This window comes from Pararge aegeria, chromosome 27, assembly GCF_905163445.1.
Source record: "Pararge aegeria chromosome 27, ilParAegt1.1, whole genome shotgun sequence".
Classification (NCBI taxonomy): domain Eukaryota; kingdom Metazoa; phylum Arthropoda; class Insecta; order Lepidoptera; family Nymphalidae; genus Pararge; species Pararge aegeria.
Genome location: NC_053206.1, coordinates 4,203,965 through 4,225,788, shown reverse-complemented (window position 1 = coordinate 4,225,788; position 21,824 = coordinate 4,203,965). Strand labels below are relative to the sequence as shown.

General features: G+C 36.3%; 1 protein-coding gene across 4 annotated transcripts; it reads right to left on the bottom strand.

Moving 5' to 3' along the window:
- Positions 1 to 321: 321 nt before the first annotated feature.
- Positions 322 to 21,719, bottom strand: LOC120635747 (zinc finger protein 699-like). 4 transcript variants are annotated; one of them, XM_039906887.1, is made up of 11 exons: positions 21,346 to 21,719; positions 12,982 to 13,113; positions 11,610 to 11,808; positions 10,465 to 11,258; positions 8,553 to 8,780; positions 7,320 to 7,450; positions 3,792 to 3,902; positions 2,761 to 2,964; positions 1,637 to 1,748; positions 968 to 1,075; positions 322 to 526 (listed from the first exon to the last, which is right to left on the bottom strand). In XM_039906887.1, the coding sequence occupies exons 2-11, from the start codon at positions 13,084 to 13,086 to the stop codon at positions 323 to 325; spliced, it is 2,196 nt and encodes a 731-aa protein (XP_039762821.1). In that variant the 5' UTR covers positions 13,087 to 13,113; positions 21,346 to 21,719; the 3' UTR covers position 322. The 4 variants fall into 4 exon arrangements, with proteins under 4 accessions (XP_039762821.1, XP_039762820.1, XP_039762818.1 ...); XM_039906886.1 differs by lacking the exon at positions 21,346 to 21,719 and adding an exon at positions 14,207 to 14,504 and having other exon boundaries at positions 3,792 to 3,884; XM_039906884.1 differs by lacking the exon at positions 21,346 to 21,719 and adding an exon at positions 14,207 to 14,502.
- Between the last annotated feature and the right edge of the window lie 105 nt (positions 21,720 to 21,824).

The following is a 21,824-nucleotide window of genomic DNA, read 5'->3' as shown; positions in this document are numbered from 1 at the left end:
TTAGAAGAAAGACATTGGGCGACACCTCCGATGTTATTTTATTAAGATCAAGGTGGTACTTTGAGACCCGATGTATTCCTAACGTATACTAATGAAAATTTTAATAACAATTAAGACTCTAAATGTAAAAATTTTAAGATTAATTTGTAATACATGACTACTGTAATTCGATGATTCACAAAAAGCTCTACTACTACTAAATTTATAAAAAATAGGTGTTTCCCTAGGTGACACTTTTGGCCCTAAACTATTCCTGATGTATATTGATAACTTTGCGCTTAATAAAACACTTTTTATACCTATATATAATAAAACACAAAATTCAGTCCTTATTTCTTTTTATTTCCATATTAACAACAATATCTTCGGTGTGATGTATAGGCTTCTTCTTGAGAGCGACTTTGTGCACACGCCGTTTGTGCGTGTAGAGGCAAGCTTTTTGTCGGAATGTACGCGCGCAGATGTCACAAGACAAAGGCCTCTCACCAGTGTGTATCATTTCGTGCTCCCGTAGCGACTTTGTACACTGAAAACAAAAACATTATTGAATAAAAAATAAAAAAACTTCCGTCACTAAATAATAGAAATAGTATGAACGTAAAAAGCCCAAAACAAGCAAGTAAGTTGAAACCCATAGAGAGTAGTGAAAAAAAAAAGTAAGTGACTGCCATCTTGGATTTGTAATTTGCCGATGTGTGTTCTACTACTTGTCCGTAAGTGTGTGCCCTTTGATTTGATAGTTGTGAAAAAATATGTACAAATGTATTTTGTGGTGGCATCTTAGACAGATTTGCATCAAACAGCTAAAAACACTAAACCGACCGACTAATTCATCTTTCAAAAAAAAACTAAATCGGTTTGGAAGCTACGATGCCGTGATCGTTGGAAATGCTAATTAACAGTAACACTGGTCTGGCAGTCCAGTGAGAGGAACCCGCTCGAGGCAAGCGGCCGCAAAAAAGCTCACCGTAAATCCTTTCCCGCAGGTCTGGCATATTTTATCTCTGGCGTTCTCTTTCACGCCGTGATGTGCTCTTCTGACGTGGCGGGTCACGCACCGTGCGGTCGCTAGCGCCTACAGCGAAGATACACAAAATAAAAAAATCGTAAGAACATAACGCGTAATTTGCTCCACGACGCGAAAAGCATGAGAATCTGTACGGTGCAATTTATAATTTCTTCAATCTTTATACTCCACACTTCTACCACTTCGGAAATGTTACGCACCGACACCAAAGCATCCTCAGGAGATGTTGACTCTACAATGAACAAAGCAATTTGGAAAACCACACCGTATAGATTCTTCTGGTTTACGCGGAGTATAGCAAATTAGGCTTAATGTTCGTGATACATCTTGGATAACGACTGCTTCTATCCACAAAAAAAATCCACATACAGTACACAAAAGATATCCTGTAGAATAGACTACCCATAATAATAATATTATCAATAACTCTAAACTGCCTCACATTGGTATCTACATTACATCCGAGTAAGCCGGGACGGGTCACTAGTATTGCTTTAAACGATACAACTCTTATAGCATCGCATGATAATCATTAGTATTAGCAGTCGAGCGACATTCGTGGTAAATTTGATTTTGGATTTATAAAATGCATTTGACCGTGTCGCTCACCTTATCACATACGGGACACTTGTGATGGGTTTTTCCCATGTGCGTGTAGTTAATGTGGTCACGCAATTCCCCAGGCGACCGGTAGTCCTTTCCGCACGTTGCGCATTTGTGCCTGAATGCGGGGAAAAGAGAGTTGAAATCACTACAAAAGTCATATGTCCATCAGTGCACTACCTGAGAAGATACTTGCTTAGAATAGATAGCTATGTAAAGATGAGGCCGCCAAATTGTATATAGTTCTTCTACTGTTTTTGTTATTTTTTTCTGTACTTCTGTTTGGTATTCAATAAAAGTGCATTTATACATTCATTCATGTTTTCGATAACCTCCCCGTCGCGCTATGGGTTTTAATTTGGGACATAGGGACTTTTTGTATATTTAGTTGTTTCGGATCCTAAGACTTTCGACTCGAGACTGGTTGAAATTGTATTCATAAGGTGTACCAATTAGAGTTTGTGTCTCGAAGTCCCGGGATTTTCGTAAGTTTAGTGGTCTCGAGAATTTTAATGAACGACTGCAAAGGTTGTTGAAATAGCTGTATTAGACATATAGTTAAGAGTTTTGGTAACTAAACGCTTTGCGTCTCGAATTCCCGGCACTTTTGATATAGTTGGTTTCCTATCTTATATATCCTTGGTTTTCCTAATCCTAAGGTTGCCTGGAAGAGATCGCTACTAAGCGATAAGGCCGCCCTTTGTATCCTACTTTTTAAGTTTATTTTTGTTGTGTCCATTGTTTTTTTTTTACTATTTGTGGTTTACAAATAAAGTGTATAAATAAATAAAATATATTCAGTTGTCCGGTCCCGAGATTTTAATTTCGAGACTGGGGACTCTGTATTGAAATTGTATTAGGTTTAATAATTAGGTTTTGTGTCCCGAGTTGTGTTATGTCTCGAAGTACAAGTGAATGAAATCAGATACAGCCCTAACATCACATGCAAAGTCAAGTGAATCCTGCAACTAGATTAGGTACGCGTCGCGTAGCGTAGGTACTATGCGCGTGTCGGTCTTTTATCTTCAATAGGGTTATCATTAGTAAACACTGAGAATGTTTTGAATTTTATGATTTATATAAAGAACTTTTATAACGTCGAAATTCTGAAAACCTTGAAGGCTACTTACTTGAGGGCCATTCTATCTACGTGGCTCCTCGAACACTTGAGATGATATTCGTACGAGTTTCGGGACACGAACTTCTTATCGCAGGCGACGCACGTGAACTGGCCTCTGCTGGTGTGCGTTTGCGCGTGCGTTTTGGCCAAGTCTGCGCGCACCATCTTACCGCACACGGGACATTGCTCCCGGGGTAACGGGTTACAGTGTATCCTGGAAGAAAACCGACGTGTCACCATAAGAGTGTAAATAAAATCCGAAATATTAGTTCGGAGGCTCTAGAGGTACATTATTTACTGTATCTGAGACTTATCTGTGAAACTGAAACACACATGCAAAATTTAAATCAATGGTCTCTTATCGCTTTTTAGGTAAGCGTCAGCATAGCGCAGGTACTATGCGCGAGTCGGTCTTTTATCTTCAATAGGGTGGTCAAAAGTAGACACTTAATAATTTAGGACAAGTTAGAAAAAAAATAGATAAAAGTATTGGCGGCAGCCATCTTGGGCTATACTCGCCTTTAAATAAATAAATATACTACGGCAATACACACATCGCTACCTAGCCCCAACGTAAGCGTAGCTTGTGTTATGGGTACTAAGATGACTGATGAATATTTTTATGGATAATATTCATAAATACTTAGAATATACATATAAACACCCAGACACTGAAAAACATTCATGCTCATCACACAAACATTTTGCAGTAGTGGGAATCGAACCGTCGCTGCAAACTGCGCCAATCGGCGGTCAAATGTGCCAAACTTTATAACAAAAAATACCTACACCTACAAATTAGTTAAATTTTTTTAAATATGACAATACAAAGACAAATAACCGAAACTTGTGGCAAGAACCATGGACAAGTTAGGTTACATTCTTTGTCTACTGAAAATCGATTGGTGAAAGGTAAATATATGCCTGAACAAGACATAAGTAACGCTTAATCAAAGAAGATACTTCTTTGATTGAACGTTACTTACTCATTGCCTTTGTCTCTTAACTTAAACCTAAGCGTAACGTAAAGAAAACTCTTACATTTCGTGTTTCCGCAAGGTTGTGGCGTAAGTGAACTTTTTCCCGCAAGTTGCGCACTGGAAGCCTTCTCTGTGGTACTTTTGAACGTGCTTGCTGCGTAGGTTCGTATTCCTAAAACGTTTCAGAGAGGACTGGAGCTTTCAAAATTCAAAATACATTTATTTCAAGTAGGCCTAATATAAGCACTTTTGAAACGTCAAGTCTGTCTGTTTGTAGTGACTCTGCCACCGGTTCGGAAGGCAGATCCTACCGAGAAGAAGCCGGCAAGAAACTAAGCAGTTGCTCTTTTCCAATATTAACAATTTACATTTTAAATTTTGTGAGAGATGAAAGCGGGGCCGGATGCTTCGAAGCAACCTTGTCATTAGCGTTGACGTGAGGTTGAGGCTTATTTGAATAAATGAATGAATATACTTTCATGGGCGTACTCATAACCCCCGCACGGCTAGCGTGGGCAGGAGACAATTATTCGGGGAAAGGATGAAAATTTATCATCTCCTTCACAGCTTTATCAACTCTCAGAGCACTGGCGTACGGGTGGAAATAGTTGGGAAATCCAAAAATGCACGCCTCATAATCTCATTTATTAAATAAATAAAAAAATATTCTACGACAATACACACATCGCCATGTAGCCCCAAAGTAAGCGTAGCTTGTGTTATGGGTACAAAGATGGCTGATGAATAATTATATGAATAATATACGTAAATACTCATAATATATATCTAGATAAACACCCAGACACTGAAAAACATTTATGTTCATCACACAAACATTGTCCAGTTGTGAGAATCGAATCCACGGCCTTGGCTCAGAAAGCAGGGTCGCTGCCCACTGCGCCAATCGGCCGTCAATACACATACAATAAAATTGAGATTATTTGTAAGTTATAATTAAACTGCATCTAATTATGCCGTGAAAATTAATAGGCTTCTATTCCTCAAAATACTGAAGCCTATAAAAAAAAACAACTCGATAAGTGAAGTTTTTCGCTCGTTATCGTGACCACAAGATACGGGATCCGCACATACAGAAACACGGACGTCCGAGACAGAACTTTTTTAAACATTTTTTAATTTAATTTAAATAATAAAAGTGTTAAAAATAGTGTTTTTTTCTCAACATTTGTCTATTTATATTCACTTATAAAAGGAATAAAGAATAAAAAAAGGAACATTTTTATGTTGGAGAATCACTTAGTGACAGTAATACCTAGAGATGGTCGTTTTTGTAAAAACGTTTTTGAACAACGATGCCAGTACTCGATGCCGGCATCCGATGCCAATATATTGAAAAACGGATGCCGATGCCGATGCGATGCCCGCAACGAGTGCGGTACCGTGCCGAGCGAGACAGGTGACCACGCAACGGAGAACGGGCGCGACGGCGCATCGGTACTCACTACTCGGCACCGACCGACAACGCCGCGCACCAAAATCCAAATCGAAGATGTCCGACGACGTATCTCTCGCTCGCTCACTCTCGGTACGATCGGTGATTGAGACATTGACATTACGTTACTAGAAGCGACATCAAATTTTATCTAATGTATGAACTAAATTTAAATTTTATGAATACTGGTATTTTTAATTCTATTTTTAGCGATCCTTTGAGTAATTCGGCTGTTAAAGTATATAGATTTGCTAGTGATTCTCTCAAATTGATATAGTTATATAGGTAGTTCATTTTGTATATTGTATTTATAGTTGTATATTGTATTTTGTATTGTATTATTATAATTGTAATATTTTGTGTGTACCGATGGGGCTGACATGAAGGTCACCTTCAAAAGTCCCTTATTAAATTATGAGAATTAAATTTTATCTGGCACAAAATTTTGGGCTCAGTATCGATCGATAATAAAGCATCCTCCAATTAAATTTTTTAAAATATATTTAATGTACAGAATTCGTTCCGTTACAGTTTTATTATATGTATATAGATTGATAGATAAAATAAAATACACAGTGAGTTTGTTTATAACTTTTGGTATTTAGCTTAGGTACAAGTAGAAGTAGTTTCGTTAAATAATAGGCATCAAATCAAATGTTATCATTATGGTACCGTTGCCGTGTATCGATACGCAGACTTCAGTCAGCAATCAACATCTAATCTTGGTAAATTCCGTTGTCGAATCGATGCCAAAAAAAACGATGCCGGCATCGGATGCGGCTTACTTAGAAACGATGCGCATCGATGACAAAATATTACGAAAACGCCCATCTCTAGTAATACCCACCTCAACGCTTCGCTCATGAGGCGTAAAATAATATCCAATGTTTAATAGTAAACGGGTGTAAACTTCTCCTATACTATCTGTGACTACGTAATTGATATGTATGGGAGCTATCGCGATACGCTCGACCGTAACAATAGGAAAATCTTCCTCCGATTCATTTTTTTGGAAGTTGTATATATAGGCATTATTCGTGAACACTTCGCTAGCGCGATGCAGGAGTTTAGTAGCGCCATCTAGTTATGTAATGTGGAGACCGCCACAGATATTTAAATGACATCTACGTGAAAGTGTATATTATGCGAATAAAGATCTATCTATCTATTTATCTATCTATCTATTTATCTATCTATCTATTTATCTATCTATCTATCCTATTCAATATTTCCAGTGCTTTAGCAGGTAGACACCTTAATTATATCCCATGTGAGGGGATATAATTGGGGGATATAATTTTTGTGTTCTGCAAAACCTAGCCCTGCTGGAAATCTCACAGAAAATGAAATGTATGAACACTCGGAAATGTATGGACAAAAATTAATAAAAAATATATTTTTTATTACCGTCACAAAACAGTCGCGGACGATCTGTCTAAAAAAAAAACGTGTGTGTTCTTATGTACATACGTTAGAAGTTACACTTCTTTGGCGTAACAAGAAATTATTTTTTCAAAAATTTTATCGATCGCCTTATTCCACGTTTGTAGAAAAAACGACACTAACAATAGAAAAAAGTTATTTAATACATTGAAAGTTTTATTATAACGCATAATCTAGTTAAACGCACGTATTTCCTCTACGCACGTTTCTCTCCGATACCGGAGCATCCTCAGGAGATGTTGACTTTACAATGAATTTAATTTTTTGAATTAATATAATAATATATGTTAAAATTTAATTGTTAACTTAACAATTATTCATTAACAGAAACGTGCGTAGAGGGTAAATAGCCAAAGATCTGTTTGGTTTGGAGTATACGGATTGAAGAAATTATAAATTACACCACACAGATTCTCCTGCTTTTAAGTATAGCAAATTAATTTTCATAATAAATGATGGATTTTTGCAAAGTAACGCCTGCCTCTATTTAATGTGCGAAAGTGTCATCGTTTATTTGTTTGTTTGTTTGTCCTTCCTTTACGCCGTAACTAAGCAACCGATCAACTTTATTTTCGGCATAGAGTTAGTTGAAAGGTCGGAGAGTAACATATGCTATTTTTTATTCCAGAAAAACAAACTATTCCCACGGGATTTGTAAAATAGTAAAATAATAATAATAAGAATGCAACTTACTTAAAATATTTGTGACACTCCACACAAGCGTAGCCACGTCCTTTGGGGTCGTCTATCATTATTTTCAACGGCTTCGTCCCCATCTCGGGCTCAGTTTTTTCCTCGCTTGCTTTCGTCCCACGGTGCGTAAGCTGCGTGGATACCATTTTTTCAAAAAACTTTTATTGCATCGTCTCAGACTTTTTCGTCTGTGTGTTGCATGTCGCGTGACGGTCGGCGGCGGAGTAGGGATAAAGTGACAGGCGCACGTCAGAGCAGCCGAGGCCAATATGGCGCCGCGTATAGTTCGCATCAGCTAACCGTGTAGTGTATAGACTATCACTCATTTGTGTCAGTGCTCCATGAAATATTGGTTACATTTATAAAAAAAAAATATTATTTTTATTTTTTTATTTATAAACTGTGAAACTCATGATGAAGAAGGAGTTGAAAATAATCAAAGTGACTAAACGATTATAAAATATTGTATACAGTTTTTTTCTTAAGACAATACACACATCGCCATCTAGCCCCAAAGTAAGCGAAGCTTGTGTTACGGGTACTAAGATGAATAATTAATGAATAATTAATGAATAATATACATAAATACTTCTAATATATTGATAAACACCCAGCCACTGAAATACATTTATGTTCAACAGGCAAACATTGTTCGCCCGCCAATCGAAATTCATTAAAGCCAGAGAATCTTTTCACAGTTCGACTAACAATCCGATGTGTACAAAAATTTAAATTTACAAAACCCCACGACTTTCAATATCGGGTACATTATTCTACTAGTCAAGCCCTATTATTTGATACCAAACAAAAATGTTTTTATCGTCATTTTGTAGCGGCGGCCATCTTGGAACGACTAAGTTAAACAGAGCTAGAAACACTCTCGAGTAAGAGTTTAATCGTTTCATCTCAAAATTACACCCCATCATTTTTGCGTCGGGTGATAAAAAGCTTTTACACCAAGACAAAAATAAATAATAATAATCAAATTAAAGACGCCAATACGCACATCGCCATCTAGGCCCAAAGTAAGCGTAGCTTCTGTTATGGGTACTAACATAGCTGATGAATATTTTTATGAATAATGTACATAAATACTTATAATATACATATAAACATTCATGATTATCACTCAGAAACCAGGGTCGCTGCACACTGTGCCAATCGGCCGTCAAAAAAAAAGGTTTCAGAAGTGGGATTCTTTTAAAAGCAGTCTCCAAAGAAAAGAAAACTCACACTGACCTTATCCGATCGCGCAGCGCATAGCTTTCTCAATTGCGCATCGATGTAAGAATCCTGCATATAATGTTTCGCCTTCAGATGCTTGGCGTAACTCTTCCTATCGCAAGTCGACTCCATACATATAAGACATAGGTACTTCAAGTAGTGCTCTCTTATGTGACACTCCAGCTTTGGACAGCTGACAAACACTTTGCATATTTTACACATCGAGCTGTTTGGTTTCTAAACATTGGATAGAAGCAGGCGTTACTTTGCGGAAATCCATAATCTATATATATATAAAAGAGAAGGTGTATGGGTATGTTCTGTAAAGATTTCTTTCGATTTGATTCTGTAAAGTTTGGTGACGATCGGAGCACTCCTATTTTTGAACTGTCAAACTGTCAAATACAGCTTTTATTTACTATGATGATATTCTATTGTTGGGTGTACATGGGTGTAGATAATGATCTTCACCCGCTCGAGAAGAGAATAGAATAGAATGAATAGGTACGGAGAGAAATAAATGATTTAATATATTATGAGACTTAAATTAAAAATTTAATGATGTAAGTTTATTGTTTAAATAAAATAAAGCAAAATCTAGCCCGGCGAAGCGGGCTGGGTACGCTAGTATATTATGAAAATTAAGCATAATTTGCTCCGCGAAAAGCAGCAGAATCTGTAAGGTGTAATTTATAATTACTTCAATCCGTACACTCCACACCAAACAGATCCTCGGCAATGTACCTTCTACGCACGTTTCGCTCCGAAACGAGCGTCCTCAGGAGATGTTGTTTTTTCAATGAATAATTGTTAAGTCAAACAACAATAAAGTCAAAGTCAAAGTCAAAGAAGAAATTATAAATTACACCATACAGATTCTGCTGTTCGCGGAGTAAAGCAAATTAAGCTTAATTTCCATAATATTTTTGGTTTCTGTAAAAGACCTACGTTACTATATTTTATAAATTTAATATGCATATTTGATAAAAAAAAAAAAAAACGGAACCGAACAGGATTTGAGCCTGCGACTCTCCGGCAATCGAGGCCTGAGCGCTTCAACCAGTAAGCTACGGCTCCTACCCGAAATTAGTATATGCCTTTTATATCCGTCTTATAGCGACTGTAGCGCCATCTAGTAGGAAACATTGCAGTTTCGATCTACTTTTTCAATGGCATTGATATACTCAGAAACTATTGGCATTTCGGTTTCACAGATAAGTCTCAGAGACAGTAAATAATGTATCTCTAAAGCCTGTGAAATAATGTTTCGGTTTTCATTTACACGTTGTATATTAACTGTGCTGCAATATGCCACCTAAGGCATAGGTTTTAAGCGGTAAGTGATGATGCAGTCTAAGATGGTAGCGGGCTAACCTGTTAGGGGTATGGCAGTTACACAAAACCGATGCCCCTCATCGGTTTCTACGCGACATCGTCGTACTGGGACTCTGAGTCGTTTAGCGGTACGTCGATTTAGATAAAATTCTAAATTCATTTATTTTAAGTAGGCCTAGTTTATAAGTACTTTTGAAACGTCAAGGCCAGTCTGTTTGTAGTAACTCTACTATCGGTTCGGAAGGAAAATTCCACTGAGAAGAGCCGGCAAGAAACTCAGCAGATTGCTCTTTTCCAACACATTTCATAGTTTAACAACCTTTAGAATTTTTATGTTTTGTGAGAGATCCTGGGCCTGCTTCCAAGCAGCCTTGTCGTTAAGGTAAAGGCCAACTGCTGATATTTTTAGGTCTTTTACGAGTCTAACTTCTGTAATGTTTTTGATTTTCAAACAGACAGACATGCTGCATTAAATATCTTATATAAGTCGATTAATTTGTAATTCTAACACATAATTTTTTTTTATGAATGTAGTTACAAATAATAGCTGGTGTGATTTATGAATAAATAAACTTTTAAAACTCACCGGTACATGTAAATCTGATATATGTTTCTCCAAAGTGTCGCAATCTTCAAAAATTTCGATACAAGATTCGCATTTGTTAAGCGCATTGAAATAATCTTTCTCCGATTTCCTTTTATCGATACTTTTGAGCCTGGCTGCATCATTCATTTTAATGATCTCCCAACATTTTTTTCTTTCATGTTTAATTATATTTTGGTGGCATTCACTTGTATTTCTTATTTTTATTACACTATTTACTATAGGTATATTTAAATTATCATTAACTTCTTGTTTGACGAGAGATAAATCTGTACACGACGCTGAATCTATCGTTTTAACTTTTTTCTTATGATTTATTATATTTATATCATCATCTGACATTTCGTTTGTACTATAATCATCAATTATTTCATCTTTGGCGATTGGTATTTCCACAATGGATGCTGTATCTTTATCTTTAAATCTTCTTTTGTGACTTGTTGATTTTACATTATCTATACCAACGTCAGATTCATCTGACATTTCGTCTGTAATGTAATCATCATTGATATACTCTTTAGCGATTGGTATTTCTAAAACAGATGCTGTATCTTTGTGTTTTACTTTTTTTTTGTGAGTTAATGAATTTATATTATCTTTATCAACATAAGCTGCATTTGAAATTTCACTTGTAATATAATCGTCATGTATTTCATCTTTAGCGTTTGGTATTTCCACAATTGATGCTTTATCTTTAATTTTGACTTTCCTTTTATTTTTTTTGAGACCATCCTTCTTGTCAGGAATTTCGACAAGCAATTCATCTGTTTCTCGTTCTAAAAACGAATTATAATTAAAAGTACTAGCATTTGTATGGTGTATGCTTAACTAAATCTAAGGTTTAGTAGAAAACTAAAGAAATATGATACATATATTATATACTCACATACACGTGTATGCGAGTATACTCTCTATAATTAGGAATCATTTTATAAAGGCAAGCTCAATCCCACGAATGATTTCTGTAGCTTTTTTAGTCAATATCTGATGTGACAATGATACTTTTGGTTTATGAAAAGTAACGTTTTGACTTACAAATACTATCACTTATAAATTTTTCAATATTGTTATAAATTTTTCATGGTGGGATTCGCAGCTTAAAGTTTAGATATTATAAGATGTCTTACCAATGCAGAAATTTTTTAAATAGCTTAGCTGTGCTAAGGGCACGTCGTCTGTGTCCGCTTCAATTTTAATATCCGTGATGTCAGGTCCACAATCCACAAAGTTGTTGGGAGTCTCCAACTTAATATGTTTAACTTGATTGCACCATTTGTCACAGGAGTATGCCAATTTTGATAGGCATTTTATATTAGAATAGTTAATCTGTAACCAAGAAAAAGCATTGATAATGTGGGTAAGGCTTCGGCTTTTCTTCTTGTTATGCTTGGTTCGTCTGGTCCCTGGTGTCACGTCGACCGGCAAGATTTATTGTGACACCGCTGTCTAGATCTCCCAGCAAGCATTAGTCGCCGCCAGGAATAGCAGCACTTTCCTTGCTGGAAAAAGTTTAGCATCCTCTGGTTGTATTATATACTTCCCCAAAAGAGGGCTGCGTTTATGCATAAGCGTGGGGCAGGAACAGATTAAGTGCAGCGGCGTCTCCGCAGCCTCTTTACAGAGTCTACATAGATCTATCGGCTTTCCTTTCCTGGAGGCCGAGTTCGGGACCCGGCACAACACCACTAACTTAACGGATTTATGTGTGTTTTATTTTAAACAATTTAAATATAACTTGCTGTAACCGGTGAAGTAAAACATCATTAGAAAACCTGCATGCCTGGGTGTTCTCTATAATGTTCTCTCTCCATAATGGCTTCTTAAACAGACATAGGATGTAGAGCCCTCAGCCGCCGACAGCCCTCTTTGCAGAGCATGCATGGAGGCAGATGAAAAACCTACGCACGTGATGCTGGAGTGCACGGGCGTGAACGCGAGATCTACCTGGGATCACCAGCCACCTCAGCAACCTGGGCGGTATGCTGGGACTCTGGAATGAGCTTGGATGGCTGGAGTAGCGAGCAACAGCGGGAAATTTCTACGTAAAACAAGCGAAGCGCTTACGTGTGGAAACTGCCCAGAGAGAGGAAGAAGAAGAAGAATGGCGTGTGAAGTCTACCATTTCGCACTTGGGCAGCTCGATAGACTACAGCCACACAGGACTGATAATAATGATGATGAAACAAGGAAAGGATAATTGTGGGTTATGATTCATAAAAGAGTTATAAATGAGAGGAATGGGTACGTATTAAAATTATTGAGTGCTGTGCCATGCCATGTGCTGTGGTGCGAGAGCAGTTCCAAATAAAGTTGTCACCATCCCTTCTCTTTCCACAAGTGTCGTACGAGGCGACTAAGGCACTATTACAAAGTACTAGCAGCAGCATCTTCTACGCTAGTGCTTACCAGACCCCCCCATTGAGTAGGCCTTAATTCCAGCAGTGGACTCTTACAGTCTATTGCTATTGATTAATAAATAATATCATCATTCAAACTTACTTTTCCATCGGCTATATCTGTGAGTTTGGCTTGTGCAGCGCACGCCTGCTCCCGGAACCTCGAAAGCCTTTCCATCAAGGCTCTGCATTCCCAACAGATGAACATTTGCGTAACATCCTTGACAAATATCGCCTGCAAAAGATTCATACCTATATTGTAAGCCACTTTTTATATAGCTGTAAACATAAAATTTCATAAAGATCCAAAATAAAGGTATAGCTTGGACAAAGGAAACAAAAAAACAGACTTTCTTCACATTTATAGTATTAATTTAAGAAAATGGCTAACACATTGTATAGAGTAATGACAGAATAAAATGGGTTTTTCAATCTTGTGTTAATAATCTAAATGATCCACATCGCGGACAGCTGCAATAAGCTTCACTTTACTTTGGCATCACAGCATTTCGATACTGGAAAGCAACTCCACGATTGTGAGTGTACTATTTAATAAGAGTACTGTACTCAACTTTGATTAAGGGTACTATACTGATTTTCAATGCCACATGGCTATCATAGGCAATTGATAAAAGTTTTTATTTTAATGTACTTTTCCACCTGGCAAAGCACAGCAATGTGAGAATGGGATGTTCTTTTTTATTCTATTCTATTACAAGTTTAGCCTTTGTCTGCCTACTGTCTTGTAAGCGAAGGGCTAACCTGTTAGGTGTATGGCAGTTATGTCAAACCCATACTCCAAATAGTTTTTCCGCTCTGCATCATACCTGAATGCTAGATCCCTTGGCAGCGTGTGTCATTAGTAACTAACCACAGCCAAAATCTCCCACCTGACCAGACCAAGAATTCAGAAATCATACGTTTCCAAATTAATAATTATTGGATGGAACCAGAGACCACTTATAGGAACTTAGCGCTGATAACTACGCTCGTCAACATTTAAAAAGGTAACTCACATTCGCCTTTATGAGTATCAATAAATCATCATATAAACCCATTAATGTCCCACTACAGCGCACAGGTCTCCTACTACAATGAAAAGGGGTTATGACCATGTAACAGATTGTACCCAGTACAGATCGATGGACTCCACATATCTTTAAGAACATTTTAACTTAGAAGAGTTAGAGGTGGATGCCGGGATTCGAACTCGGCCCGCCGAAAGTGAGGTCGAAGTCCTACCCACTGGCTTATCATCTTAGAGTGAATTAAACTGTGGCAGGGGTTAATATCATAGAAGTTAAATGGAAGCTAGTAAAAAAAACCACCTCATATGCCTCCGACTTGTTTGAAAGCAAAAAGAACAGATCGTTAACTCCATTATCAATTCTGCACAATTGGGATAGTTTCCTTTGAGTACTCAGACACGTACAGCACACGTTTTTTAACGTTACTTCATATACATCATCCATATTTCGGTCAACCCTCCTTATTTTACTATCACAGTTTTTTAGTTTTTTTTTTTATGTTGATGTTGACATGGCATTAGGCAATATATTTGACAGTTGTTATCGCATAACTTCATTTTTATAATGGCCTGGATTCAAGTCTTTTACGGCCTTTTTTACAACATTTACTTTGCTTTGCGGTTGACAGCATCGCTATGAGAATCGCATCTATAAAATATACGTAGGTTTTAATATTTTCAACCATTTTTTAACCTTTACTTATGAGTTTTTAAATAGTTGCCCGTAAGGTTAATTTTGTTTAAAACCGAGATGGCTATTCGTCTGTGTTAGTGACATTTATAGTGAGGAAATTATTGTACTCAATGGAAGCAATCGATTACCGATCTTTGCATTTCAATTATCTAATTCGATTTAACAAAAGATCGTTTGCAGAAAAAACAGTCCAATCTTAATTTAACCACACACCCAAATTTTACTACGTTTCCGATTTTCGACACAACTCGAGTGGCTTCCTATAAGTCGGCGCCGGGATCTGCATGTACTTTCCTTCTGCACCCTTTAAATACTCCTTCATACTTCCAAGAACAGTTGGTTTACTTTTAACCTTGTAGAATGTAAAGGAAAAGGTAATCTTATTAAAGAAGAAATAATAATTGGATCACCCAGAATAGACAAGCTGCTGTATTTCAATCCATTGGGCCGGTGTCCTTTTTTGCCTATTTGTTTGTATTAGTTCTTGCTCTATCTATGTTCCTCTTATTAGATTCTAATGATTATAATCAGTCAGTAATCATCAATCATAGTTCAGTAATTTTCTCTAGTTTTCTTTAAAAAGTCACATTTTAATTCTAAAATGCTGCTGAATTCTTTCATCTCTCACTTTATGTTAAAAGAAAATTACTTTTTTTCCTGCCATTTCTCATTCAGCTAGTTTTTATTGTGTAGCTAATTAAAAACTGATTTAGACCACCGATGACGAAATTCTTTTTAACCTCCTATCAGTCCGGTCTATATCTATGTATTGCATACCAGCATTAGTACTATTCGCCAAAACACTTGGGCCACAATTTTCTTGCCGGCTCTGATTTTTCAAAGTAGGTCTTTGATAATTTTTTCACAAACTGAGCTTTGGTGGGAAGATCGAGTTCACGGTATAGATCTACGTTGCGTCGAAAATTTATCTTTGGAAGTTGTATTTATGGTCATTATTTGTAAAAACTTCGATAGCACGAAGCAGGATTTTTGCAACGCCATCTAGTTACCTAATGTGGAGACCGCGCCACAAGGTGCAACGATTTTACGTGACGAATTACGGGTCATTGCTTTAATTATTATACGAGGCATTCGTATGACTTTTTTGTGAAAACCTTTCACACCTTCAATACAGATTTGTGATTTGCATAATTGTCAACAGTGGATTGTATGAAAGTGTAACTAACACCGTGTATTGTAAGGTTGGATCGCTGGTTGTTAATACAAAGCGTATTTTTAAAAATGGTTTTTCTTCGCGGCTATTATCAGACAAAAGAGGATTTACAGCATGCAATATATAAATATTCAATCTTTTGGAATTCTCTCAATATGAATAATAAAAATAAAAGAAAGGTACATTGAACTTTAAAAAACCCGCACTGTATCATAATAGGTACCTTTTTAAAAACCCGTAGCACACAAGATTAGAAAATGAATTTTGAAACTTCAAGTAAGTATTTCTGTTTTAGTGACTACCACCGGTTCAGAAGGCAGATTCTATTAAAGAAAAAAAAAACAAATTCTATCACGAAGAAGCCGATGAGTAACTCAGCAGTTGGTCTTTTGCAACATTATTTTTTTCAACCCCCTCCCATATCCCCCAATCTCACGTGAGATTCTTCTTAATGTGCGTAAACGCGTTGGATTGTTATTGTAAAAAGAAAAAAACAAAAAAACAAAAAAAAGTAGTAGTTTGACAGTCGGTAGATGTATAACGTCGAAGTATGAATGAAATTATTTTCTTTCGAACGAATTAGTGAACAATTTTAATCGATTGCATTTAAGCACTTTTGATTTATTTTGACTTTTGCTTTTGCAACAAACAACACTTGAACATTAGAAGTAAGATTAAACTTACAGTGCAATATACTAGGTTACATAAAATTCATAATTCGTTTAAAGGAAATTGCATACAATTCTACAATAAACTGACCATTGACATCTTGGCTTATAGAAAAGTCCTATTATAGTATATAGCACTACGTTATCGATAAAAAAGCTCTTCTAATAATTTTAAATCATAATGTGAGATAGTGATCACAAACTAGGCGGGCCACGTTTGGAACCCTCGTAGCTTTAGTTTTAAGTTTACGAATGTAGTTATCGCCATCATCTCACTACCGTGTAATTCTCATGTAATGTTCCATCAAAATGGCCAATAGGCCACTTGAAATACTTGAAAAAAGGTATTTTTGACTTTGACTTTGACTTTGCAACCTTATCATTATGGGTATTAAGATGAATGATGAATAATTTTATGAAAAATACAGATTAACACTCAGACACTGAAAAACATTCATGTTCATCACACAAACATTTTCCGGTTGTGGGAATCGAACCCACGGCCTTGGTCTCGGAAAGAAGGGTGCCCACTGCGCCAATCGGCCGTCATTTATGTCCGTTTCTAGTAATTCGATGGTTTATATCCACTTTTTTATAGACTGTTGACTGATGTTGTTTTGTTTTACATATAATAAGTATATTGCAAAAGAAGTAGGTAGGCAAGTGAGGGGCAGCATGGCATACGTGAGAGTCATGCCATTTGCTGTGACGGCATAAAGGTCGATTCTACTGCCAAGGCGCGAAAATGTTTCACATCAAAACAATATTAAGTGGAAGATTTTCGATATTTTTAAGTGAACAAAGGCAGTTTTACGAGAATTAAGAAAAAAGAAAAAGTGACTGATTCTAAAGGCCTCAACTAAAAGGTGTATAAGTAAAAAGTATAAAATGTGAACAAGTAAAACGGTTCTTCTTGTTTGAAGTATATAAAGCCTGAACAGGAAAATAGATAACCGGTTCTGGGAACGCAATATTTGCATGGCATTATATTTGAGAGAGTAAATGTATAGAAGAAAATACAAATTTTAACCGCAATATGACAAGGATTTTTTGGTTCCGTACCCAGAAGAGTAAAACGAACCCTATTAACAATACCCCGTTGTCCGTCCGTCTGTCTGTCCCTCTGTCACCAGGCTTTATCTCATGAATCCTGATAGTCGAAATTTCCACAGATGATGTGTGTGTTGTTCTGCCGCTATAACAACAGATCCAAAAAAAAAAAAATTTTAAATATGACATGATTTTTTTGGTACCGTGGTACGATACCCTTCGTGACCTTTATTTATTACCTTTATACCTTATTAAATTTTTCTTTTTAATATTTACCTATTTCATATAATTATTTACCTTTTTTCTTGGTCGTTGCTAAGCACGGCTATATTCAGATCCACGAAAATAAAATATGTTTGTTAGGTTCTGGATTCGATTTTCAGGTACCTCCAAAAATTGATAGGCATTGAGTTTTATGTTCCAAATTGACAAGAGCAGATTAATCAAATCGGAAATAAAAACTCATCAACCCACATTGGAGCAGTGCGGTGGGTTTATACCCCACGCTGCAACGCTCTCTCTGGCCTTTTCAATACACACATAGCCCTCTAGCCCCCAAAGCAAGCGTAGCTAGTAAGATGAATATTTTAATGAATAATATACATAAATGCTTTATACAGATAAACACCCACACACTGAAAAACATTCATGTTCGTCATACAAACATTTTCCAGTTGTGGGAATCGAACCCACGGCGTTGGACTCAGAATGCAAGGACGATTACGATGCGCGCGCACACTAGTCAAATTAATAGTCAACATTTTAGTTTTTCTAAAAAAGGTTTGACAGTTGACTTTCAATAATTCAAACAATACTTTATTTCTGTTGTTAGTGTCGTCTTTTCTACAAACGTAGAATAAGGCGAAATATACCATTTCTGAAAAGATTTTTAACTTTTTACGCCAAAGAAGTATAACTTCTAACGCGTGTACATGAGTTTTTTAATAATAATAATAATAAATTCTTTATTGCACACACAAAAACAAAATACAAAGAAACACATTTACAAAAATAATTAAAAAAAAAAAACTAGTTTAGGTGTGCAAAGGCGGTCTTATCGCTAAAGCGATCTCTCCCAGACAACCTTTGGCGATAGTAGTTTTTGGAAGGAACGGGTTGGTGCGGCAATAAAAATTTCTACCTACATAAAAATATTGCAAACTAAACTACGTACATGGTATAAATTCTAATACTAAACATATAATTATTATATATAATATATTTTTTATTATTATACACACACGTTTTTTTATTATTTCGTGCGTGCAATATTTTCAACAACAAAAATTTTCACGTTGAAATTTGCACTTTTAGGAATATAGCAAAATAGTACTATGATCAGCTATTTAAAGTATTTTTTTTCTTATGTTATTTTCGTAGTTGATTCCAAAGCATTTTGTGGTTAATCGTTTATATATGAACTCATTTCTGTAAAATTTATTGGTATATTTATGTGTTAAAAAATAGGAAATCGCCTTTATGTGTATTAGTACTTTTTGGAAACCCAGGAAAAAAAAAGTTTTACTTGAAAACTGAGAATAGACTAAATTGTACTTAGCCACTTTTTAGTTAAAATTCGTAGTCTTGACCCGGTCACGGTCAATGGAGACTTTTAGAAGCTTAGAACAACATTTTAGGTCATTTGTTACGATTTTTCGGCCATTGTGTATTCGATAATGAGAAAAAAAAGTCTATTGATTACTCTTATTTGTCGGTCACGTAAACTATTAGGGCGTATATCTTAATTTCTTGCTTCGGAACTTCTTAGGGCAATAAATAATGTAGAGTATACATAACCTCAGCCTGTGCGCACGCACGTCAATATTACTGACAAAATTCTGCATATTGACAATAATACTGACTGTGTGCGGGCAGCCTTACAAAAACTTGTCGACCTCTATGGCACAGTGGTGAACATATCAGAATTATAAATAATACTAGAATAATGTTTGTGTGTTATAATAATTAATATACTGCGTCAATGCACACATCGCCATCTAGCCCCAAAGTAAGCGTAGCTTCTGTTATGGGTACTAAGATAGCTGATGAATATTTTTATGAATATAATACACATAAATACTTATAATATACAGATAAACGCCCAGACGCTGAAAAACATTCATGTTCATCACACAAAATATTTTCCAATTGTGGAAATCGAACCCACGGCGTTGGACTCAGAATGCAACGTCGCTACCCACTGCGCCACTCGGCTGTCAACGACGTTACATTTCCACACCATATTCCAGTATAAGGATTGAAGAAATGTTGGATAGAAGCAGGCGTTACTTTGCGGAAATTCATAATATATTATGAAAATTAAGCTTAATTTGCTATATTCCGCGAACAGCAGGAGAATCTGTATGGTGTAATTTATAATTACTTCAATCCGTATACTCCACACCAAACAGATCCTCGCAATGTACCCTCTACGCACGTTTCGCTCCGAAACCGGAGCATCCTCAGGAGATGTTGCCTTTACAATGTTAAATGAAACAATTATTCATTGTAAATTAAACCATACAGATTCTCCTGCTGTTCGCGGAGTATAGCAAATTAAGCTTAATTTTCATAATATATTGAAGAAATTATAAATTGCATCATACAGATTCTCCTGTTTTTAGCGGAGTAGGTATAGCAAATTAAGCTTAATTTTCATAATGGAATTCCGCTAAGTAACGCCTGCTTCTATCCAATACCCGGTGGATGTAAAGTTTCCTTAAGACATGGTGGCAACTCGAGCAAAAACGCAGTTTGAAGTAGACCTTGCTACGCTGAAGATGGCAAAGGCCTTGTATTTAGGTTTCTAGTCCAAAAAAAACACTGACATTATTCACCTGTAATGTACTCGCAAAATGAGAAGTTAAAATCACGCTCGCAGTTTCCCTGACCGATTTCGGCCAGGGATCTCCAGATAATTTTTCCAACCAACCGGAAGATATTATAGTGCACAATGCCACAAGCGTGTGCGCAAGCGCAGGTGCATTCTCTATTCCCTCACGCTCATAAATAATAATCTATATATATATATATATATATATATATATAAAAGAAAGTCGTGTTAGTTACACCACTTATAACTCAAGAACGGCTGGACCAATTTTTATGATATTTGATTTTTGGATTCCTCTTAGACCGGAATAGTAAAATATAACATTCATCAAACAAAAAAAAAAATAGTATCCGCGGTACGAAGTTCGCCGGGGCAGCTAGTAAACAATAAATATACTACGACGATACACACATCGCCATATAGCCCCGTATATAAGTAAGCGTAGCTTGTGCAAGGTGTACTAAGATGACTGATGAATATTTTTATGAATAATTACTTAAAATACTTATAATGTACATATGAACACCGAGACACTGAAAAATATTCATGTTCAGCACACAAACATTATTCCAGTTGTGGGAATCGAACCCGCGGCCTTGTGTGGGTGCAAGATCGAAGCAAGTTCTAGCCGCCCGCTCCGTAAAACATAAATCGTTCCTTCAAATAAGGTGGTGTTTGAGGTAGGACACGATATAAAGGGGCATGCAAGTCTCTCCGCCGACTGACTGGTAACCACCCAAGTTCCGCACGAAACTGTGGTATGTGGTCGAACTTACACAGGCCATATACAAATCTGATGGAAATGTTTTGCAATCTTTCCAGCTTATTTAGGAGTTCCTGCGACAAGTCAATTTGAATTTGAATTTGAATTAAGTCGGTGTGACACGCATCACCATAGTCAATTATAGGTAGTAAGAGGGTATTAGCTAACGCAATCTTCGTCTTAATCGGCAAAAGATTCTTCCAACGCCTTAGATAAACGACAGTAGCAAAATTTTCCTCTTTAATCATAATATATCACCTTTTTTTTCTTCAAGTTTGTGGTTACGAGCTCTTAAAATTATTTTTATTCTTTACAACCTGCCACAGTAAAAGATTTCCTTCTTCTTTTTTTGCTTTGTTGGCTTTTAGGTGTGCCAAATCGGCACGTTGTACTTCGCCAATGTCACGTATACTTGGAAGATCCACAAAGGTGATTGTCAAAAGGTAAACATTATATAACTATAGCACTACACTTTTTATAAAACGTAGTATTCCAAAATAAGGCATTCGTAATGGTCTTTAGTTTGTTATAATTCAAAGATTTTTTTTATTATAAATCATCAATTCAATCAATTTTGTTACATTGAATATATTTACAAACAAATTATACATAGCGACTAAAAACAAGCATAAGAAAACTTTGGACAATTAATGGGCACAGTAAATGATAATCTTTCTTTTTAAACTTCGAACGGATTTTTTGTTGACTGTTGACACTTGTTTACAGAGTACCTACCT

What these genes read in the sequence shown, in the direction of transcription:
- LOC120635747 (XM_039906884.1), bottom strand. Translation starts at nt 14,350, where the DNA reads ATGGATGATGTATATGAAGTAACGTTAAAAAACGTGTGCTGTACGTGT. An exon ending in TTTAAAAAATTTCTGCATTG is followed by an intron (nt 11,259 to 11,609) that starts GTAAGACATCTT and finishes ATTCGTTTTTAG; the next exon opens with AACGAGAAACAGATGAATTG. An exon ending in CCTGCGGGAAAGGATTTACG is followed by an intron (nt 527 to 967) that starts GTGAGCTTTTTT and finishes TTTTGTTTTCAG; the next exon opens with TGTACAAAGTCGCTACGGGA.